Source organism: Castor canadensis, chromosome 5, assembly GCF_047511655.1.
Source record: "Castor canadensis chromosome 5, mCasCan1.hap1v2, whole genome shotgun sequence".
NCBI classification, from domain to species: domain Eukaryota; kingdom Metazoa; phylum Chordata; class Mammalia; order Rodentia; family Castoridae; genus Castor; species Castor canadensis.
Genome location: NC_133390.1, coordinates 154,750,617 through 154,775,073, shown reverse-complemented (window position 1 = coordinate 154,775,073; position 24,457 = coordinate 154,750,617). Strand labels below are relative to the sequence as shown.

The 24,457-nt window shown below is 46.0% G+C and overlaps 1 protein-coding gene across 1 annotated transcript; it reads right to left on the bottom strand.

Annotated features, from left to right (window-relative positions):
- Positions 1 to 1,102: 1,102 nt before the first annotated feature.
- Positions 1,103 to 23,759, bottom strand: Fkbp1a (FKBP prolyl isomerase 1A). The gene is made up of 5 exons (XM_020176249.2): positions 23,600 to 23,759; positions 23,466 to 23,513; positions 7,650 to 7,762; positions 4,113 to 4,277; positions 1,103 to 2,188 (listed from the first exon to the last, which is right to left on the bottom strand). Exons 1-4 carry the CDS (start codon positions 23,634 to 23,636, stop codon positions 4,149 to 4,151), a joined length of 327 nt encoding a protein of 108 aa, XP_020031838.1. The 5' UTR covers positions 23,637 to 23,759; the 3' UTR covers positions 1,103 to 2,188; positions 4,113 to 4,148.
- Positions 23,760 to 24,457: the final 698 nt, after the last annotated feature.

The following is a 24,457-nucleotide window of genomic DNA, read 5'->3' as shown; positions in this document are numbered from 1 at the left end:
TGAGGCTAGTCTGGGCTGCACCATGAGATCCTATCTCAAAAACACAAGGGCTGAGGATGTAGCTCAGTGGTACAAACCTTGTCTAGCATGTTGAAGGCCCTAGGTTGGATCCCCAGCATGGGGGTGAAGGGTGTAAAAAGGGGAGTTAGTGCTTAGGGCAAAAACTAGAAGAGAAATTGAAGTTGGATTTGTTAGGGTGGTCCTATATAGATTTTTTTAATACTGATTTTTTTTTTAAAAGGTCTTAGTTTCCTACTTGTTGCTGTAACAAATTACATGGTTTAAGACAATGGTAATTTATTAGCTTGTAACTAATAAGGAGAACTGTAGTGATGCCTGCCAGTTACAGAGAATGTGACAAAGGATGGATTGGTGGATAGACGTGTGACCAATAGGTACATTTTTATAAGACAATCAGGTATTCACTAAAGCAACCCTTTACTTTGTTGGTAAATTTTATAAACAAACCTTGCGGAAAGTCAGACCCTAGGCTATGACTCCAGCAATCTAAGTTAAAACTAGTAAAAGGAGTGATTTAGAAAATCATTGTAAGAGTCCTTGAACAACCTCTATATTTGAAATGGATGGCTCTCAACCATGGCAGTTTGGGAAGGCATCTTTCTGGGGTACAGGAACATTTTTGTGGATGGTCTCTATAACTCTGTAAGAGAGGGAGTTGTGTTTGTAGGAGCACACACAGAGAATGGACAGCAAACTCAGCGTGTCCACATGGTAGTCTTGCCACACCCCAAGTCACTGAGGAACACCAACTCACACCCAAAAATCTTCCCTTCATAGTTCGTCACTGTGCTTGTACACATCTCCAACTGGAGCGACTCCCTTCTTGAGAAGTGACTATACCCTCATTTGGTAACTTGAGAACCCAGCACACATTCAAGAATACAGTCAAGGAGCAGAGAATGATGATGGAGGAGGGTAATCCCTGGCCATCCCAGTCTGACCCCTCTACTCCACCCTTCCTAGGTGGCCAATGGGGAAGGATTTCTCACTGCTGCTGTTCTTCTGCAAAGATACAACCTCGGACACTATCCTCTTGCCACCAGCCCACCCCTTTTCCCAACGAACAATCATGACACAGAGCTGAGAAAAGCCAGCATAAAGCACTTTTATTGCAATAATAAAACTTGAAACTCATTTGTGGTGCAGGTGGGGAGGGGAGGAACAAAGCAACAGTCTCTCTCACCAAATCACTACACAGGACAGCAAAGGGTGAGGAGCCAAGGGAGGAAAAAGCCAGGAAACTGCTATCAGCAGAGCGCCAAGCATCAAAACCCAGGAGATGCTGAAGCTGCGATGACCAGCATCATTTTCATAGAGAACACTCAAGGATTTGTCATGATGGCTGGACTTTCACTGGGTGGTAAGTCTACAAACAGCACCTTCAATTTAAACTTTCAATTAAAGTTCTTAAAATTTAGGAAGTGGAACTTGGATAATTATGAGATTATAAAAGTCCTGAAAATTCACTAGAAAAACCATGATGGAAAAACAAAAAACAAAATCAAATCAGGTCATGAAGGCTTCAGAGTCCCTGCTGGCCCAAGGACAGATACCTGTAGTGTCCTACATTGCAGTGAAAATGATCTGCTTTAAAAGGCAGAGGGTTTCAGGGGTGGGGGAGGGGCTGATGGAGGCAAAGGCTCTCCCCCTCCCCACTTCAGTTTTGGGTAGGGCTTTTAATTTAACCAAAGAATATCTCATACATTAGAATTCAGCCCTCAATAGCGTCTCAAATCTGCTATGGCTTTGCAGCGCAGCAGCAAGAATGTTTTAATATATAATAAAAATTTCATTCAAAAAAATAAAATAAAGATTCTTGCAACCCCCACCCCCCAACACCAATTCCTATTCTAAAGTTAACCCATCACTTGTGCTGTTAATACTCGACAATATACTTAATTGGAAACCTAGATCCAAAAGACTGAAACTGAATCTTCACCCCAAAATGAAGACAAAATAAAACGAGTAAGTTGAGGTTTATGGCATATAGTTCAGGTAAACACACGTACACAGAGAGGGGGAGAAGAAACGAAGGTGTCAGAGCGAAGCTGAGTGACAGACACATTCAGGCAGGGTAGGTGTTTATACAGTGTTGTGGGACGTCAGGAGAGCTCCGCATGGATTTGTGTGCGCACGTCTGGAGGCACCAGATCCCTCCATGGCAGATCTGTTGGGGACAGAAATCTGTGAGTTCCAGCAACTTAGTGTTCTTTGTGGGGACAGCTACAAAGCCATCTGCTGTGCCAAGCCCCACCCCCAGCAGCTGAGAGCCAGATGGGCTCAGGCTAGGTTCCCCGGTGAGCACCCTTGTTCTGCTTAAATTGGCACGTTTCTTGTTTTGCTTTTGCCGTTAGCCTAAGGTTTAGTTTGCTGAGGACAGCAGGAGCGCTGTCCTCTATGCTGACCACAGTTCCCATTAGCACTAGGTCTCCAAATTGGCTATGTATAGGAATCACCTGGGGGCTTGAAGAAAAATCTGAAGGTCTGGATCCTACCCCCAGTGACTGACTACCTGGTTTAGGGGTGGTCTTAAAAGCTTCTCAGGTCTTCCTGTGTAGTCAGATTGAGAGCCACAGGCCTGAAATGGCATTTGTCATCATTTGTCATGGTGAATAGACTTGGAAAATATCTCTGCATTTGCTCACTCAAGCCTACAACTTGCTGGGCTGCTCCAGCTTTTCTTCCAGACCCTGATAAGAATTACTGTGATGTTTTTTGGCAAACAGGTGTGAGTGGGGGATAGGTCAGGGTGACTTGTAGCCCCTCATCATGTCCTTTTCCTTCCCTTCCCTCCAGGTTTAGAGTCTGTACCCCAAACCAGCAGAGCTCCAGGGCTCCCTTGGATGCATCTATATTCCAAGAACTCCGCTCTTACAGAACTGGAAAGGGGTCTGAACTAGGTGTAGACCTCTGAGAACACAGAGGCTCTGTGATGTCTAAGATTCCCTCCTGGCAGAAATGACAAGGAAAGACGCTAGCACTATCAAACCTGACCAGGCCTATGTTACCTGAGCGTGCATTTACATAGGGGCTCAGACCATGGAAAGGTAAGACTGCTGATAATGAACAAGTTTCTCATTTTAAGAAGCCATCAGCAAGACAAGCTTCTGAGCAGCTCTGACTGCCACACAGGCTGGCAGCCACTCATTACAGCTTTTAAACAAAAGCATCCTACTCCAGCCCCTGTTCCAGGGACAGGAGGAGAGTGAATAGGAAGGTCTGAGCCACTTACAAAGATGATAGCATTCATTTGTTTAGTGACTGTAATACCTACGTGAAAAGGGATACACCCCTGGGATTCTAAGATTGGTGTCCTAAGAAGTGAGGGTAGAAGAGGGGAAACCAGGAGATAGGCTCTGGTCTTCCTATGCCACTGCTTGGATGTGACGTGAGGAAAGGCCTACCTCCCTAGGCCTCAGTTTCCTCACCTAATGCAAAAGAAGGCTGACTCAGGTCCCTAAGGTCCCTTTCCAGTACTGTCCAATCTGAGCACATCCTTCCCATTTCACAAGTATCCTCTGGTGTCATCTTCGCGCTCCACTCACTGTTAACAGGCTAGCCTTTAGTGTCCGGGGCTTTCTCACCAAGGCAGATGGACCAAGGCAGAAACACCTCCCTCATATCATTTAACAGGTAGTAACCACAATCTGTATGGCTGAGAGCTGCACAAGCCAGACACAATGCTATGTCAGAGGTGCTTTTCTTACTAGCTTATTAGCTTCAAAAAACACAGGGTAGAGCAAAGTCATCAAGAGTCTTGTTTCTAAAGAACAAATGCTGACAGCAGAAATTTGGCCTACGATTCCATAGACCTCAACTCAGTTAAGAAGCTACATACAAAAATACTTTATTAAAAGCTGCCATACCCATGAGTTCCTGCAAGACACATGCCACTCTTTACTTAGGGTAGCCAGCTTTTACATCAAAGGTAAGCACTGATTAACACTGATGGGACACCCAACACAGGAAAGAATGTAGTGGAAAAAGAAAGCCCTGTGGCATGTTTTGGTTCTCTCCTCTACCCATCAAACACAAGGAATAACGGGGAAGGAGCAAGGTAGTTAAGGCCTTTCAGCATTCAGTTTCCTTACCCATGAGCAGGGAGCTAAGGGAGGAGGCCACTTCTGTCATTCCAGTTTTAGAAGCTCCACGTCAAATACGAGAGTGGCGTTTGGTGGGATAATGCCTGGGTGCCCAGTGGCTCCGTACGCATAGTCTGGAGAGATAGTCAGTTTGGCTCTCTGACCCACACTCATCTGTGACAAGAACAAGAAAGAACCGCTCAGCTGAATACACTCCTGGTCTTTGCAGAAGCAGAGCTGGTTAGCTGGGTGTTTCTTGGGCATTCCAGTGTTGATGAGGGCATTCCAGTGACTACAGCCTCCCAACCCCTGTGAATGACTTACAAATTGGCAGTTAAGACTCTAAGGCACTCAAAAGCAATTAAAAGTCCCTCTTGATTCTCTGAAGGGCTACGCTCTCAACCTTCCTACCCAGTTCTTACTGATGGATTACGGGTAAGTCTGAAGTCTCCCCACCTAGTCCTTCAGTTATCTGTCACTCAAAGAACATGGGATTAAGTGGCATGTATTCCTGTAAAGGAGTCATTCCTGGGTATTCATGAATTGATTCCAGCACCTCAAGGATACCAAGCCTGTGGATGCTCAAGTCCCTTATATAAAATATATGTGCATATAACCTATGCACATCCTCTCACAGACTTAAATCATCTCTTACAATACCTAATACAATGTAAGTGCTGTGCAAATAGTTTTATACTCTATTGGTTAGGCAGCAATGACAAGAAAAATGTCTACATTGGTTCAGTACAGATGAAATTTTTTTCTCCCCTGGGCATTTTTGATCTGTAGTCAACTGAATCCATGGGTGTGGAAATTTGGAATACAGAGGGCCAATTACACTTTGATCAAGTCTTTGCTTTAAAAGAAACTACCTGTATAGCTATCTTTAAGAAACAAAAATGTCATTTTTTTCTTTTTCAAAAACGGTACATGAAGGCAATACATGTCCTTTCTGGGGGGTTGGTACCAATGGGAGGAGGAGGCTATAAGGAAAGGGTGTAGGAAGATGAATATGGTGGAAGTATTGTGTACATGTGTATGTAAATGGAAAAATGAGGACTGGTGAAACTACTCCAGGAATGAGGTGGGGGCGGGGGATGAAAGAGAATGATGGAGGGGTGAATTCAATTATGATATATTGTAAGAATAAGAACTTTTATAAATGTCACATTGTACTACAGTACAATGAAAAATTAAAAATATTAAACAATTAAAAGAAACAAACAGATAAAATAATTTTGGGATAGTTTATTTTTATACTTTTGTACTGAAAAACTACAAAACAGACAATATGATTTTCTGGAGTACAAAAAGAAAGTACAATATGCCATTGTCTGAAAATTCTTATACATATGTACCCACTGTATAAAAGGAAAATATCTTTAGGAGGACACCAATAATCCTAGGTCTTTTCTATGGAGAGAACAATGTGGAAAGTGTCCAGAACAGAGGGAAGATTTTCATTTAAAAATACTAATTTTGTAATGTTTTTACAGTTTCTAATCAAATGCACAAATAAGTTAAACATCTATGTTCCGAACAGTGAGCTGTATTTCTATCCCTCTATTTCGACTTTTGGACTCCATATGTGCAATTCCTGATGGTGACTAGAGGAAGCCGAGAACATAATGAAGCTTCCAGTGCAACTCAGAATCTATTCTTCCCACTGCTCCTCAGAAACTGGGACACACTGGACCAACGTGGTAAGAATGTTAGCTTATGGCTTAAGGGGAAAAAAAAAAAAGCTTATGACTTTATCTAATAAAATTCAAAAACAGTCTCCTTTTACTCAGCAATTCTACTTCTAGAATATTCTAATCCATAGGCATCTTACACTATGGATCAGTCAGAAAGAATACAGTGGCTCTTAATGTACCAGTATGGGAAGATGCCCAAGACATTGTCAGATGAAAAAAAAGGAGTTGTGGCAGGATTCCATACCTGGAAACATGTAAAACTGTCACAGTGACAACATCCCTTCAAATCATTTGCTGAGGACAAATTCTAGATGTGCTAGGTAGTTCTCAGACTTCTCACAAGTGACAGGGCTGGGAATGACCCCAAAGCACTGGGTAAAAGAAGGTAGGTATTTCCCAGTCCCTAATCTTGTCTCACCAAGCCTGGGCTGTGAAGTAGAGGTTGGTAAGTAACACTATCTCAGTAGCATCTCTATCACTTGGGGTATACAACACACTCATTGTCTCAACGCTCAGTCGCAGAAGATGGGTTGTAGACAGACAATGGTTGGCGTGGGAGACAGAGGGTGGGTTACAGACCCACAAGATGGCCAGGTCATGGGGGAAGGGGCAAAATGGTATGGTTGGCAAGGTTTTCCAAGGGCAGATAACCACAAATGGCCTCTTCCATGTACTGCCAACCCTCTGCCATATAGGAACAGAGACCCAGACACTTTCAGAAGGGAAGGCTTAAAGTTTCTAAAAGTCAAGCAGTTTATCTGGAGATAAATCACAGAGGAAGTGGAACAATGAGTATTCTGGAAGAGACAGAAGTCTTCCATTGTCTTGATTAAATTTCCAGTTCTCCTTGGTGAGAGGGAAACAGATTAATTCCTTGCTACACATAATCTAATTATAAAGCCCTCTCAGTGTCAGCCCACTATAAACATCCTTTTACGTGATAAAAGGCAAGAAAAATTCCTGGGCTCCATGGAAAGACAAAATTCAACTGAGGCCAGGGTGGGGGTGGGGTGGGGGGATGGCTGGAATAAAGAATGATGGAGGAAGTGAATTCAACTATAATATATTTCTTTTGTAAATGTCACAATGTATCCCCATACAACAAAAAAATAACCCAACTGAAACTTGGCAACCCTGGGTCTCCTGCTGTCTCCTGTGAAGTAGAGGTTGGTAATGTGATCCCAATAGCATCTACAGCACTTGGGTATACAACACAGCCACTGTCCCATTGTCTGTCTGTAGTGTTGGCAGAACAAAAATAATTTCCACAAATGGTGAAGGAACAGGTCAGAAAACAAATTCAAGACAAACAAAATGACTTTTTCATGACCTCTGAGGTGGTTTGATGTCATCAATAAGACAAGTAACTGAAAACTATGTGAGACCCTAATTTTCACTGTCCCAAGGGCAAAAGTTAATAGCACGCTACTGGTGGCACAGGGGGGAACAACACCTTCAAAATCTGCAGGGACAGTTCAGAGTGTGATCCCAAGAGGCGAACTGGCAAGACTTGCTGTGAGCTGGTGCAATAGCAACACCTGCAAATAAATCATCCCACATCCATATCCAGCCTGTAGCCCTTTTTATGTCCTGATATGGAATACCAAAATTGACTAGGCGAAAAAGCAAAGCACAGAACGGTGTGTGGGTGTATAACCGTGAGAAAAGTATGTTTCTGCATATGTGCAGAGAAACTAATCTGAGAAACTAATGACAGGAGCCATGTGCAGGGTATTATGTAGATGTGGTAGGCCTTTTGACTTTTAACTCATGTGAATGTACTACCTGTAAAGATAATTTAAAAGGTGGATACTAAGAAACAAGACAAAACAAATGAGAGCATACACACCTGGGCCACCCCTTCTTCCCAGCCTCGGATCACCTCCTGCTTGCCTAGCACAAATTTAAAGGGCTTGTTTCTGTCCCGGGAAGAATCGAATTTCTTTCCGTCTTCAAGCATCCCTGTGGAAAAGGGCAGTTGTAACATGATCAACCAGGAAAAATGACATGAGGCAGGTCAGAAACTAGCAGCACAGGACCCATCACAGATGTCAGTGCTAAAACTCCCAGCTGGTGTTCTAAACCTGGGAGAATTGATTTCCAAGAGGACCCCCTGTGACCTCACTGGGCAGCTACGGAGCTGTAGTAGAGCCACTCATCCAGGTCTGTGGGGCCCTTTCTGGATATTGAGTAGTGAGCCAATCACAAAAGACTTTGACTTCTCGGGGCTGTCTACCTTGCAACTTTCCCTAATTACAAGTAACTGTGGTCCCTTTGCTCACACAAGGGCTTACCAAGCAAGAGGCAATATGTCCTGATTCCCTGTCACTTTTTAATTTTTTTGTGGCGACACTAGGATTTGAACTCAGGGCCTTATGCTTGCTAGGCAGGCGCTCTTACCACTTGAGTCACTTTGCCAGTCCCGTCACCTTTTACATGTAACATGTATACACACTGCTCTTCCAGCCCCCCTCCACCACTGCCACCCCAAAGTCCCCCTGTGGCTCCCTATCCCCACGTTGCTGTTCTCCAGGCTGGGTGACTGGTGTTCAGAAAGAAGAACCCTCTCAGCACCACAGAGGGTGGCAAGACAAAGTAGATGACAGTTTTCCCCAGGATTCTGGTGCCAAGGGCCTCATACCAACCAGGCACCCGGGCAAAGATTGGTTCTTGAGTTGTCACAATCTTCCTAGAAAAAAGTGAAACCCAACCTGGGCAAAACTAGAGAAACGAAAGAACTTGTGCAATACTCATGTCACTTGTTTTGCTGCATCCTCCAGCAAAAAAGGGACCTCCAGAGGTGGAGAACCCAGTGGGTTGAGTGCTGTGAGAGAGGAGTGGGCATCTGTGATAGACATCTGCAGCTCCCTTTCCACAAACACCGCCAGCATTGGTTCGTCCGGAAGCTAGCACCGGCCAATTGTGATAGCTGATACTGAGGTCCTGAAAGCTCTCACGCTAGAACCCTAATGCTGGAAAGGGCCAGCCAGTTGTTGGCACAGAACTGACAGAAACTGATTTTATTGGAGGCTAAGGGTAGGCCAACCAAGGTTCTAAGAATCACCCAGAAGACTCACCAAAATAAGACTCTATTCAAGGGAGGAGGGAAATCCCAACAAAATCCCAACCCAAAAGTCAATGTCAACACTTGAAAGCAGGACAGGGATCAGAGATGAATTGGGAGTGTTATCACAATCACCAGACCATGCAGACTTTAGCAAAATAGGAAATGGAGGAGGGGTAGCGTGGGTAGCGCGGGGGACTGCAGGAGGGGAGACGGATGTCCTGGAGCAGAATAGGCACTCACACTGCCTAAAGCCTGGAGCTGAGGATGGGAGGCAGACGAGGGTGAGACCTAGTTCTGCTCCAAGACCTGCTCCCGTTCCAAGTCTGAGCACAAACAGAAACTGGCACCCCAAAAGCAGTGAGTTAGGTGCACATTTCAGTTGTTCCTTTACCAGAACACAATCACCACTGAGCACAAGAAATGACAGACTCACAACTTGAGTAGTTTTCTGATAATGAGCAACCTGGAGAAAACCAGTCTCCATGCTCCCCACTGTACACAAGCCCATTGCAAGCTCTACTTCACAGGTTGAGCCCAACTCATGAGCCCAGAGATAAGGGTAGAAGGAGGCCATGATTCTGAGTTCTTTCCTTGGACAGGCAAGCCTGCCCACTCACCTTGCAAAACTGTGTGTAACAGAAACAAAGAAACCAACTCCAAGGCTCTGTAACCCACCAAGGTCAGAGTCAGTGAATGATGGGACCTGGCTCTATGGAAAGGCTGTATTTAGTCAAATTGGGACTGTGAATCATGAAAGAGACCAATAACCAGAAACAGGCTCTTCCTGGTCTGTGCTCTTTTGAGCAGGTCCTGAGTTGGGGCCCAGTATGGAAGTATGTTCCCTGGTCTATGAGACTGACTACGAAGGCTAGCTAAACAAAAGAGGAAAACATGCCCAAAGGGGCACCAAGGCTGTGGCACAGCACAGAGTCACAGCGCCCACTCTTCTTTCTGACTGAGAATCTGCTTTCCAGGATCAGCAACAGTCCAGCCTTGGAGATGAACTGGAATCAATCTATGCCCTTCCCTATGCCAGGACTGGTGTGGGCAAATGGGCTAGCTTGGGCACTAGGGCCTACTTAGCTCAGGTACTGCTTCACCTACTGTGAACATCTACTAGTCTTCCAGGAAAAGTCCTACTTCACTGGTGAGAGAGAGGGAAGGAGAGAAGGAAAGAGGGAGGGAAAGAGGGAAGGAAAGAGGGAAGGAAAGAGGGAGGGAGCGAGTGAGACAGACACTCAGGAAGAAAGCTCTCACCTCCAGTTCTTGAATGTTATGTGATGTCTAGAGCCACAGCTGGGACCATGAGAGGATAGTCATGCCAGTGCCCTGAACTGATTAAAAGCTGCTTTGAAAGTCAAACTATGGAGACAGTAAAAAGACTGGGGCATTGTGGGGGAAGGAGGTAAAACACATGGAACATAGAGGATACTTAGGATAGGGAAAATAATCTTTATGATACTGTAGTGGAAGACATCATTGTACATTTGTGCAAACCCAGAATGTACATCAGGAGCAAGTGCAATGTATACTGTGGACCTTGGGATTCTGAGTAGGTTCCTAACTCTCAGGGAAGGTGCTGATAATGGGGAAGGCTATGCATGTGTCGGGCAGGAGGCACATGGGAAATCTCTGTACCTTCCTTTCAGCTTTGCTGAGAATCAAAAATGCTCTAAAGAATAAAATCGGACATATACAAAAGCTCTGCTTGGGCTTATGTCAGGTTTTCAGTTACTTGCAGCTAAATGCACCCTAAATGGGGTGAGGTGAATCTTTGATTCACTTACTACTTTAGTGTAGGGTGCTCCTAGAGGAGCAACAAATGACCACAGCCACCAAGACCACCGAGCACTTTTCTGATTTGTAATGACCAGATCAGTGTTTGGAGACACAACACACAATTTGTGTGTGTATACACAAAACAAAATGTACAGATTATAGTTATGTGGTATACTTCTCATTTTTTAAAAGAAGCTGATTGTGACCCACAAAATTTATTTCATGACATGCTAGTAGGCTGTAACCTACAATTTAAGTAATATAGTCTATCTATGAAGAATTATCCTATTTCTTGCCAAATCTGAACATGCCTGTGAGCCGGGAAGGCTATTTTGATGCAGTGAAGTACACACACTGCACAAGACACAGAGACAGACCGCCTCTCCCACTGCCCCGAGTTCCTGTTATTTCCATCAAGGGCAGTGCTGAGCTGCCTCCAAATGTCACAGGCAGTGACGTTGCTCTGCTCTGCCTGAGGTGAGCTGCCTCAGTTCTCTGACTGGTCCCAGACAGGGTACCCAAGCAGGACACGCCTCCACATCTGCTGAGCTGGCTTGGAGATAGAGATGCTTTCAAGGCAGTCTGTAGGTCTATGACAATGTCTAACTCACAGTCTCTGAGCTCACATGGGACAAGGAAGAGCAGTGTTTCCCTATTATGTCAGGAAACATAAAAGCCAGAAAGCAGGATCTTTGCCTAGGATCCTTATTCTCCTAGCTATTTCACAGGAGAAATTTACCTTCTGTCAATTCCAACTACTTCACTTTCATGGGGAAGGACTGGGGAGGGTGGTACTCCTTAGGCCTGAGGAGGGGATTTTCCATAATCCAAGTCCAAAAGCTAAACAGTATCTCCAGAGATGAGAAGCATGGTATGGGACTGAGTGCCATACAGACTACAGGACAAGGAGGTTCCAGAAGGAGGACTTGCCCAATGGAGAGGAATGATCCTTATGTATGGCTCTGACTGGGAAGACTGGGGGAGGAGATGATGCAGGAGGGAAGCAGAGATGTTAAAATGCAGGAATGAATGTGCACCTAGTTTTCTGGAGCAGAAGCAATGCTAGTCAGCTTTGAATGTAGGATATAGGAGAGGCTGTGATGGCAAAACAAGTAGCAAAGATCTCCATTTTCAGCCAAGATGGAGGCCAACTTGAGCCACATAGTTCCTAACCAACCAATAAACCCTCTCCCTATACAACTTAAGAAACCTAAATGAAACATAGCTGAGGCAATGGATTTAAGCATCAGACACCCATAATGCAGGACAGTAATCCCTGAAAGATGAGAAATATACAAGGCAAGCCTATAACTGCTCCAGCTTTCATCTTTGGGGAGGTTCCAAGGAAAAGGAAAGGGGACAGAGCTCAAGGCAATGGAGTCCACGGGACAGACTATCAGAATAAATCAAACATCCAAACACTACTAGCAGATAAAAAGACAAACCACAGACTTGAACAACATTTTTGCAAAACATACTGGATAAAGGACGTACTTCCAGAGTATATAAAGAATTACTGGGGCAGACTCCAGTGGCTTATACCTTTACTCCTAGCTACTCAAGAGGCAGAGATCAGGAGGATCACAGCTGGAAGCCAGCCCTGGACAAATAGGTTGAGACCCTATCTCATAAAAACCCATCACAAAAAAAAGGGCTGATGGAGTGGCTCAAGCAGTAACAGCATCTGCCTAGCAAGCATGAGGCCTGAGTTCAAACTCCAGTGCCCCCCCCCCCCAAAAAGAATTATGGGAGTTGTCACTCCCATTTCCTGCATAGGGAGCAGGAAATACTCCTTCCCCTCACTTCTCCCTACTTTATCCTGCTATACTAAAATGAGTCCTTGCTAAAACTTCAAGAAAAAAACCTATCAAGCTGGGTATGGTGGTGGTGCACACCTATAACCATAGCACTCAGGGGCTGAGGCAGGAAGACTGAAAGTTCGAGGCCAACTTGAGCTACATAGTGAGACCCTGTCTCAAAAATGAAAACAAAACAAAGACAATCAAAGTTCAACAATAAGGAAACCAGTAAAAGACAAAAGCTCTGAACAGATGTTTCACTGAAAAAGACATTTTATGGATGGCAAGCAAACATAAAAATACTCAACATTCTTAGTCCTAACAAAAATGCAAATGAAAAACACCAGGGGGGAGGACTACTGCTACTACTGATCAGAATGAGTAAGACTAAAGCTATCAGGAGCCTGTGGAGGACCTGGAGTTCTACACTGTTCACAGGAATACAAAATGTTGCGAGTACTTTGGAAAACAGCTTGGTATTTTCAAGTTAAACACACAACTCCCATATGACCCAGCCATTCTTCAAGAAAGGACAGGCTATGTCCATACAAAGATTTGTGCATAAATGTTCAAAGCAGGTTTATTTATAGTAGTCCCAAACTAGTTATCAACTCATGAATGGATTAAGTATACCCAGATAAAATTATTCAGCAATAGAAACGAACACACTATTGATACATGGAACACAGAAGAATCACAAAACAATTATGCCAAGTAAAAGAAGCCAGAGAAAAGTACACAGCACAATTCCACTTATCTGTAACTTTAGAAATGCAAAATAATCTCTGCAGACAGAAAAGCACATCAGCAGTGGTTTGGGGAGGGCAAGAGGTGGAAAGGGGAACAAAGAAATACCAAGTTACAAAACTGTACACTTTAAATATGTGCAGCTTACCGGATGTCAATTATGCCTCAACAAAACTTTAGAAGGAAAGTAGGTTGTGACGCTTACTAAAATCCTACATATGCTTGGCTCCTACAGTCACCCTGGCACTGGATGAAAAGTGCTTCCTCTGTCAGGGAAGGAGTAGGCAAAGCAGGCAGCAGGTCAAGTCTCAGCAGTTGCTCCAATTTTAACTCTGGAGACCTGTGCCAGGACCTGGAGCCCTTGAACAGTAAAACCACCTGCCAAGTTAGTGCAATAATTTCCTAGAGAAAGCATGCTCTGCAGGGAGGAGGCAACTGAGGCTACAGTCCCCACAGGACAGCTGGCATTCTTTAGGCTCTAAAGGCCATGCTTAGCACAAAGTGTCACCAGTGTTACCTATATCCATGTTCCCTTCCCACTATACACAAATATACCTCATGAAGGAGAAGCTGCCTGGGAGGATTCCACAGTCTTGATTTCAAGCATTAAGTCTTGGCTCTTGAGGCTGAGTGCAGCTTGAGGTCAGAGACCTGGACTCATTCTATATCCCCATGGCACTTAGCTCAGCCACTCTCCACTGGACTTGCTTCACTTGCATGATTTTTAAGAATCAGCAGCCTTCCATATTTAGACCTTCTTCCCTATATGACGAGAAGCAGCTGAAGAGTAATCCCAGAATGGCCATCTATTTCCAGCACCTGTAAGTTACTCACCAATGAGAAAATTGTGAAAATTTGCAGGTCTCCAGGTAAAAGCACAAGACTACAAAAGAAGTGAAAGCTTTGGCTTGCCACAGAGTTGAGGTCATCTTTGCCTACATCTCTTCAACTGTTTAGATGCTCACTGGGGGAAAACCAGACTCAAAGAGGGATGTGGGGAAGAATCTCAAGTCTGTCTTCACAGCAGCCTGCTCTTTCCTGCTGCTTATCTGTTTGACTGTGGGTTTGTTTTGCTGGGTTTTAGTTGTTGCTGTCGGTGCTGGGGATGAAACCCAGGGCCTTGCACATGCTAGGCCATACCCTAGATAACCCCCCAGCATGTTCTTGTTCAGAAGGAATCAGCAGAGGAAGAATATCTGGCAGCAGCTGCCAGACAGAATGCTCCTGGACAGTGTTCCTGGTGCACAGCAGTGGCTAAGACCCAGGACCAGTTCAGAGATTCACAGGACCGTTACTACTACTTTACTAGTAACAGAAATGGAAATGGAGTCATCTCCAGTGCACTCTGCATTGTGGAAGGCAGACTCCCCATATGCTGTGCCAGGCGTGGGAGGGTGGCACAAGAAGGCACCTTCAAGCCTCATGCCTTTAGCACTTCAGTGAAGGCTCACTGATGAGCATACAGCTGCTCATCAATCTGGAGGTTTTCATAGGAAGCATCTTACAAAGACTAAGAAATGAAGATTTAAAAAGCAAAGAAAAAAACTATACCTAAACCAAACAATAACACTGCAAACCTTCAAAACAAAATAAAGTTTCTGTCATTTGCAGCTGCGAGAAAGGATTTCTGCTTTCAATACATAGGTGAGTTTCACAAGTACAATTGAGTGGTGTAGGAGAGCCAAACTGAAGACACAAGTAGTCTGCAGACTTGCATTTGAAGCCACTTACGATGTTCCCAGATGGGTGCACTGTCCAAGACCTGATGGCTGGTTCTTTTCTTTCTCTTTATTAGACACAGGAGTTGTCACCTTTTGCCTAACTGCCTTGCCAGAAACTCATACACCCATGGCTGGGGGCACTAAGCTCCCTCCTGCCTCACTCTCCAGCTCGTCCTAATTCCTTCCCTCCCATGTTTCATGCTCACCAACAGGGCATCATCTGTACTTCTTTCCAAACCCAGTCATGGTGGTTATACTACTTGTATACAGCTGACAAAATGATGCAGCATGTAAATCAATGACATGAGTGTGACTAGAAAGAGTAGTCTTAGCTGACTGCTTGTAATGACTCAGTACAGGCAAGTCACCAAAAATACTGCTAGCAAGTAACTACATAAGTGTGGAGAAAGGAAAATCTGGAAAGGCTGGTATTTAGATGAACTCTCACAATAGTCCTTGCTCTACTTGAAAAAATAAATAAGCCATGCGCCACTGGTTCATGCCTATAATCCTAGCTACTCAAGAGGCAGAGATCAGGAAGATCACAGTTCAAAGCCAGTCCGGGCAAACACTTTGCGAGACTCAACTCAAAAAACCCTTCACAAAAATAAATAGGGCTGGTAGAGTGGCTCAAGGTGAAGACCCTGAGTTCAAGCCCCAGTACTGCAAAAATATAAATAAGGTTACATTTTTGTCCCATTTCTGAGCCTCAGTGTAACCTTTCTGAATTGGGGCTCTGAGAACCCAACAGTTGTATGACCAAAGGTCAAGTGCCGACACAGAGAAGGAACCAGTTCCACCCTCACCATCATTTTCTGGAGTTCATAAACTGACTGCAAGCACATTTCCCATCTGCAGCACAGTAATACTTCTAACTTTTGGCTAAATTCCTTTAGATTCTATGACCAAAACCATTTTCAAAGGCAAGGCGGCAATACAAAGAACAGACCGGAATGTGCACTCTTGTAGGCATGTCTTTCAACTTTCCACTTTAGTCACAATATAAACAATGCCACATTATGTCACATAGCAGAGAGGGTGAGGAACACTATTCAGCAGTGCTAACTAGAAATGGGAGAAATGTGCACTTTCTGCAGGGTCTAATGGTTTAAGGCATGAAGCCTTGCTCCTCTCCTCAAGACTGTTATCGCCCCTCCCCATCTCTGCTTCTGCCTTGCTTTCCTGAGCCCAAACCTGGTATGACAGCCAGCCAGACAGTCTTTTAAAATACAAGTCAGACCGGATTTCTCCTTGATAAAATCATCTCATTCAGAAAAGCCGCCGAAGTCCTTTAGTAGCCTACAAGACCTTACAAGAGTTGCCATCACTGCCACATCTCACTGTAGTTACTCTCATACTTCTCCACTCTCAAAACAGTGCTTCCTTATGTTCTGCAAACCTCAGAGCCTCTGTACTTCTGTTGCATAGCCTAAAACATTCTTGCTCAAATAGTCATGCAGATCCCTCACTCACATCCCTTAGGTCTTTGTCCAAATGTCACTTTCTCACTGAGGCTTTTGCCAGTATAAAATCTAATCTCAGCCTTTTCTTGGCCCTCCTTACTACTTAATAATGTACATTTTTGCACATTAATCACATTTATCATCTGTCATTTCTACTACAGTGTAAGAGTAGGGATGGACTTCTTCACTAATTCCTGGAACCCAGAATGGTACCTTTGTACATACTAGTCACTCAATAAGTAGTTGTAGAAAATCAAAGATGCCTCTTCCCTGCCAGGCCTGTGCGTGCTTGGAAAAACCTTTCCTCCTGCCTGCCTGAGGCATATCCACCCAAACCAAGTAGCCCTTTTTCCAGAGTTCTAGCCCGTTAAGTGCAGTACTTCCCTGTAACTGACACCATACCTCAAGGACAAGGCTGAGACTTCCCCATTTCTTAGGAAATTGCTGAACTGAGGGAAGGTTTTGGTGTGCTGACCCGTCTATGGTGGGTGGGAGGAGGAGGAACCGGCAAAATTCTACGAATCTGCCCAGACTAAACAAAGTCCAAAAAGGTGCAAATACTTTCTTTTCCATTCTAACCTAAAGGAAACAGAAATACTGTACCATCAAACCAGGAATGTAGGCTTTGTTCCCCCAGCAAGAGCTACTGCCAGGCCCCAACTGGCCACTCATTCAGAATGAATGCCTACTCTGATGCTGCAGTGCCTCAGCACCAGGCATGCGTGGAGACCCCAGAGCAGCACTAGTGGCTTCTGGCCTCCTGGAACCTGGAGTCTGCTGAGGATAGAGCAGATGTAACTCCATGGCCCAACTGTGAAACTACTAGCATCTTGTTAAGAGAATAAGGGTGCATGTCTGCTCATGCAAAGAATCACTAAAACCAAGGGTGGAGAAACCCACTGAAGGGGTGTCATGGAAGTTGTGACATAGACTTAGAAAGCGCTTGCCATCCCAGTGGGGCAGTGTGGTGGCACCGACCCCCAGGGAAAGGCTGTCTGTTCAAACAAACACTGGCACAGTGGCTGGAGCTCTTGGGTCCTTAAAATTCCAAGGCAGACAAATGACTCCCAGTTTACCAACACAATAAACCCATCTGCACTTTATAAAAACCAGTTTCAATCACCAAAAATGTTCAAGTAAATAGTCTATGGTTAGCTGGGTGCCAGTGGCTCACACCTGTAATCTTACCTACTTTGGAGCTGAAATCAGGAAGATCATGGTTTGAAGCCAGCCTGAGCAAACAGTTCATGAGACCCCATTTCCAAAATGACTGGAGCAAAATGGACTGAGGTGTGGCTCAAGTGGTAGAGTGCCTACTTTGCAAGCACGAAGCCCCGAGTTCAAAGTCTAGTTCTACCAAAAAAAAAAAAAAGTCCTATGGATGGATAAATTAATTCTATGGTATGTAAAATTATATTCCCTGAGGCAGTTAAAAAAAAAAAAAGTGTATGGGACCCACTGGGAGGAACCAGAGCTCACTGGAAGGGCTGACACCAGCACCAGAGCAGTGAGACCAAGGAATTTAGAACAGTGGGAACATGCAAAGGTACTGGAGCCACTTAAAGGGGCTCCTGATGGCCAAATTTAGGGCAATATTAACATCAGAAATAAATGACCAGCACTGATTTTTAAGGCCCCGAGAAAAATTTAGAAGCCCACAGTATACTAAAAACAAGTAAAAGGTAAAGTCAATTGCCATACTGGGGATGTCTTTAACACTGATTCTTTATTATAAAAACTGGTAATTGAAAGGAAAGAATTCGCTTTGCCCTAACAGCTAACAAATGTAGAAGGAATGAGAGCATTTTTAAAAATCACTGCTTATGAATGCCTATGAAAAAACTCATTCAGGTAAAAATTCTCCATGGGTGGAACAAGCACCAGGTGAAAGTTGATAAGGACAGGGCACCTGCAAGACATCTAAGCACATCACAGACCACTAATAATTACAAAGGGAAAATGTACCTTTCCAAATAAGATCAAATTCAGCATCACAAACCACAATGCTCTCCATGTGTGCTGAAGATGAAGCATTCATCTGGAAACATTTTACCCGAGTCTATTCAGACACCCAACAATGAGCTCCAGTTTAAAGGAGGTAGAGAGGGGAAGGAATTAAAAAAAAATAAAAATTAAAAAAAGCCCAAAGGGACAGATGTGAGGTATCTATAAGATAACCAGCCTGCTCTTAGCAAAGTCAGAGTCATTAAGAAAAAACACAGCGAAAACTTCTAGATTCTTACTAGACAGAACTGTCACTAATGAACGTCAACTCAATTGTGGTTTTAAACAAAACTATAAAAACCACACTGGAGACAACAGGATAGTTTCAATAGAAGTTTGGTTTGAAATCCTACTGTATCATTTTAAATTGAAGGAGGATGAGAATATTCTCATTCTCAGGTGCACTCAAGTCTTCAGGTGAGATGTCAGGATGTTTGCAACCTAAGATGGCACAGCAAACTACAGATTAGAGAACTATTTATATTCTATAAGGAGACAGAACCGGAATATATGACAAAACATCAACCATTGGAACCTAGGTGGTACCACATGGGTATTCAATGTCCTATTTTCATTCTTCTTTCTTTCTCTGAAAACTTCCCACAAAGAGCTGCATACACACTTAATGCTTCAGGGCCTTTGGTTCACTTAAGACAAGGGAGCCTTCCTCTGCTCTTACTTGTGAAGAGGAAGATAAGGGCCCAAAGGAAAGAAAATGTTTCCATAGCAAGGTTATTTTCACAGTGTTGAGGCCTCATTCCACTGAAGGATATGGAGGAAAAACAGGAGTGATAACCTTAACTTGCTGAGATAGCCAAGCTGGGTTAGGCCAACACCCTCCACCCCCACCCCATACAGTGGGTGGTCACAACTACCATGACTCCAAATATGAGAGAAAGATGCAGCTTTCTCAGCCAACACAACCTGGGGGTGATTTTTTGCAGTTGAGGCCTTACTCCGCTCTACCTCTCTTTTCTGGCTACCTACTTCCCCACATGTGAAACTGGAGGAAAAGGTCCTAGCTCTGGCCAACTCTATCCATCTAAAGTACATGGAAGAGTGGGCCACTCCAGGAAGCTCCCATGACAAGATCATAGCTCTGCCTTTCTCCCTCTATAGATACCACACAGGACAAGGGCAAGGAGAGTCCATTGCCCAGTGTCTGGAACGGTATATGTGATGAATAATACCATCACTATTACATGCCCCTAGTTTAACACCCTAAACCACTCCTCACAAGACATCATTAGTTAAAGTGAGACAATTTGCTCAACGTCTCAGAGCCTGTTACATGGCAAAGGTAAAATATGAACCTAGGGAAGGACCTCCATCCTCTTTGGGGATCACTGTCCACTTGACACAACTTCTGCCCAAGGCCTAGGCTGGCACACATAAACACTTAGGATACAACCAGAGTCCTGTTTCTGCCCTTGACTCCCCACAGAAGCCACAAAGGAGAAGGCTAAAATCCAAGTCAGCTCAGGACTTTCTAAAGGCTTCCACGTGACTCAAAAAAAGTCAGCTTCTTATAACCTACTAAGCTCCATCATCCCCTACCACATTCCCCTCATGTAATCACACCCGTCTGAGTCTTACACAAATACTTTCCTGAGAGCTACAAGGTCCACTCTCCAACTTCCTTTGCACGTTTCTAAGAGTCACTTGTCACAAGCCTTTTCAGACCACCCTCATTAAAAGCAAACTCCCCTTCCTATCCCTCCCTGCTTTTAAGCCCTACCTGATCAGGTCTTTATTCATAGCCACATCATGTGTCCGGTCTCTTGCCCTGTCACAGCCCTGCCCAAACAGTTCCAGCCTGCCTGCCTCATGACAACACACGTCAGGGAGCCACCTGAGGCGACTGTGGGGGTGGGGAGTGGGGGGGCGCTCCCTTCAGACATCAGGTCACTTAAATAAGAATCAGCTGATGGGAGAGTAGATGAAATTAAGCAGAGAAGGAACTAAGGAAAAGCAAAAGAAATGAGGGGCTTCAGGAGAGTGGCTACACCTGCTCAGAGAGCCGTGGCAGCCCTCCAGAGGCTATGGAGATGAGGCTGAGGGACTTTTGGCTTCTCTGGCAGACACCAAGGCTACAGATGACTTAAGCCTGATCCCAAGGACACAGCTCTTTTAAGAGGATAAAAAAAGAATTCCTCCAATCCACTTGAGGTTGCTCTCACAATGGCAGGCACGTGGCTTGCTGATGTGAGTAAAAGGGACACGAACCTCGCTGTGTACCAGGACAGGCTCAACAGTAAAGATGATGAAGCTACTGGAGGTGGGGAGGGGCCATGGGAATCCACTCAATTCTCAAGATATTTAATTGGCAGGTTACATTCTCACCTCCTCCCACCCACCTCAATCAATGCCTGTCACACTCCTAGGACCTCCTGTCATACTCCTAGGAGCCGCGTGGCTGCTGCCTGTAAAGTTTTCCTTTCCCTTCTGGCACCACAAAGAGGCAGTGCAGGCCTTTCTTTGAGGCCCTGTTCATGCTGTGTTGCTAGAGGTCACACAAGACACAGAAGGAGCCTTGAGAAGGAGCATCAAGGCCACTAATGGCAGCCACTTGTAGCATTTACAACATACTTGAGATAAAAGTCAGACTACGCTATGCTGTGGTGGCTGGAGGTGGGGAGGGGAATTCTGGCCAACTTATTGCTTCTGCTCTTTCTTTGGATCCACTTCTCAGCAGTAATGGACACCTGGCCACATATGATGGCGTGTTCACCTGACCCAAACCCAAACCAAACAGATCTTTCCTCTTGGGAACTGTAATCACCAGGCACACAGCCATGCAATCTGAGCCAGACACTGAAATGGAGTCAGAGAAACTGGGCATGGAGAGGGGGAAGAAAGGTGGGGATGCAAGGGACTTCCACTATCTTCCAGGTGGGAGAGCAGAAAAACATCTCTAACAGGATTGCTGAGGTAGGCAGGGAGAGAAAACCACAGATGAGAAGTACAGGCATCAAGAGAATCTCTCCTTTCTTGGGGCCCCTGCACTTCCGGCCTTTGAAGACACCCAACATCTTTATGATAATCCTCCATTCTAATCATGTTCCCACAGATGGATTTTGTTCCCAGTAACTTGAAAGTCTACTACAGATGAGATCTCAGAGTCTGCCTCCTCCTTTCACTCCCCCACAGGTCTCAAACAGGTTCTTCCTGGAAGGCTGATGGCAAAGACCCACGGGAACAAAGCTGCCCGCCCGCTTGTGAACAGCCTATTCTATGAACATGAGGCAGAGCTGGCTTCTCACTAAGACGCCTTTGTAGGGCTTATCAAAATGAAATAAAAAAGAAGGCTTTTGTCCTAATGCATGTCAGGGTCCTGTTGCTGTTCTGGGAATGTGCAGGTGGGTGAGTGCCACCCATGAGGAAAACAAACTTGAAGAGGCACTGGGAGCCCTGGTGGTGTTCTGGGTTCCATGGCCATCTGTTTTTAGGAAAAGATTCCAGGCATGCTGTGTGGGGACACCAAGCAGTATGTGAAATGGGTTTGTCTGGTCCTCAGAAGCACCAAAACATGGTGAGCCAAGCATGAAGGGCAGTCTTGGGTGTGGGACAGATGCAGCCAGGCACCTCACCAGTCTGTGCCCTAGTTGGCCCACTCATCCCAGCACTGTAAATAAAAGGCAATGGTTACGCTTCTCAACCTGTTGAGCAAAAATGGGAAAAACTAGTGAGCTTTTCTCCTCCAGGGTCCTCAGGCTCAGGTGCCGACTGTCGTCCTATCATGACAGCAACTCAAAACATTCAAACCCCTTTCCAGTTTTGTCCAAGACTATTCCCTCCAAAGATGGATTTCAATACCCAACCCCACAGCCTTTTAAAGTTCTAGTCCTTAACTCCTCAGTTTCCTGCCCTCACTTCTACTCAAGGAGCTGGAGAAATAAAAGGACAAGGGAGGGAGGATGTTAGTCGCCTTTTTCCCCCTTCTTAATGTAAGTCATTTCCCTCAAAACAGGAGCCTCCCATGATGGAGAGAGAAGGGCAGGGCTTGTCCCTACGCAGCTTTGGTCAGAACTGCCCAGAAGGAGGAGGAGTAAAGGGAGAGCAGAAGAAACGGAGGAAGGAGGGGGAGGGGGAACAGAGGAAAAGGTGGGAGGGGGAGAAAAAGGGGAAGGAGGGGAGGGAAGGTTATTCATATCAACAACTGTAGCTGCACCAATCGCACCCCCCACCTTCCTGGAGCCATCAGCCCACAGCTATGGAGTTACAGCCAGCTCAGCCCCTTCCCCCACCCTACACAACTCAGGAGGACCTTGTAAGGGCATGGAATAAAAGATGGACCCAAAGTACGCAGTCTTGATGCTTGAATTTTGGCTGGTGTGTGTGTGGGATGTCTAAAATGCTCTTTGACTTCACTGTATAACCCTCCCCACCCCGCCCCGAGCGCCCAGTTTATCTTTAACCTGAGGATGAGAAAAGGCTCCACTCCTAGGAGAGTTGGGCGCTCGACGGCTCATGCAGCTTCTAGTCGGCCCGGGCCACCTCTGCCACTGAGGCTTGGGTTGGTGAGTGACTCGAAAGTAAGAGGAGGAAAAAGACCGTGCATGTATCTGTTCCCGCCAAGGCCAGGTAGGGCCCCGGTAAGGACTCAGGAAATGAGTCCTTTCCCACCAGGCAGAAGGGAGAATTCCTAGTTCCCCGGAGAAGAGGGCAGCTCTGCAAGTGGCCTCGTAATTAACCTCGCCCTTCTTTCTTATCGCCATTGAAGGGAGCGCCCCAGCAGAGGCAGGGTGTCAATCAGGACACAGAAACCTGCCAAGGCTCTGCCCATTCCTGAGCTTGCGACCTTGGGCAAGCGTCTTGCCTTCGCCAAGCCTCAGTTTCCTCATCTGTGCAGTGGGCATCACGGAAGCATAAGGGGCACAGAACTGTGCCTAGTCGCAGTCTCACTCACCACCACCATCGGGTCAGAGGAGCCGGGTCCGGCAGGCCCCTCCGGACGCGGCCACCGCCCAGGCCTCGGCCTCGGGCCACGCGGGCCTCGCCGCCACCAAGTCCAGAGTCCCCCGGGCCGCTGCGGCCGGCCGCGCACTGCCCCCCACCCCACCACGTCGGGCCCGCCCGACTCACCGGTGTAGTGCACCACGCAGGTCTGGCCGCGCTTCGGGAAGGTGCGCCCTGAGGAGACAGACAGACGGCAGGGTAAGCGGATGCGCACGGTGGCGGGGTGCGGGAGGCGGCGGCAGGGCAGCCTGTTTACTCACCGTCTCCGGGGGAGATGGTCTCCACCTGCACTCCCATGGCGGCGGGGCGGACGCGGGGCGGGCGGCGCGACTAGCGGCGTGGACCGGAGAGCGGACCTGGCGGCGATTCCGCGGTTCTGCCTTTTGGCCCTCGGCGCGTCGCCTGCGCACGCGCGCGCCCCCGCACGCCCCGCCCTGCGTGCGCGCTCTTCCATCCACGCGGCGCGCACGTCCCGGAAGCCCGGGCCGCCGCGCGGAGGGACCGGAAGCCCGGATGCTCAGGCCCCCGGATGCAGCTGTGTTTGAGGGTGCTGCTCACCGCCTTGCTCTACGCTTCCAGCCTGGCTCGGAGCTCCCTAACCAGGTTTCCGCATCCGAGAAGTGGGAGTGGACAATAAAGGGTACACCAGTTGCTGACTAGGTGATTTGGAGCTGGCTCACACTTGCTGGCACACTTAACTCATCCTATAAAGAGGATGGTTGTGAGTAGACAGTGCCCATGTGGTACGATGTTAGCCTTCCATAAATGGCCTGAAGTTCTGACTTCATCTTTGGGTTGCATGGAGTCCTCCTCTTATTCAAATACATCACTCACTTATCTTGGTAGTTTACAAAGATACTCTGATGGAGCATCTACCATGATGCATTGTGTTAGGTGTTTGGGTTACAGCCAGTGAAGGCTAGAATTAGGAAGTTTGGGACTCTTAGAACATATATGACTTGATACTGTATTTCAGGTTGAACATTCCTCTTTTTGAAATGTGTGTAGGTAATTCACAGCCTAGCTCAGGGACAACTCAAAGCATTCCCACCTGGCCCAGGGATCACCCATGCCCCTCCCCACTCATCGATTATTGGTGGTTAGGAATCACCAGGTTG

Coding starts and splice junctions, on each gene's coding strand:
- Fkbp1a (XM_020176249.2), bottom strand. CDS start 23,636: ATGGGAGTGCAGGTGGAGACCATCTCCCCCGGAGACG. Junction 23,514..23,599: donor GACCATCTCCCCCGGAGACG/GTGAGTAAACAG, acceptor CTGTCTCCTCAG/GGCGCACCTTCCCGAAGCGC. Junction 7,763..23,465: donor CTGCGTGGTGCACTACACCG/GTGAGTCGGGCG, acceptor CCTTTTCCACAG/GGATGCTTGAAGACGGAAAG.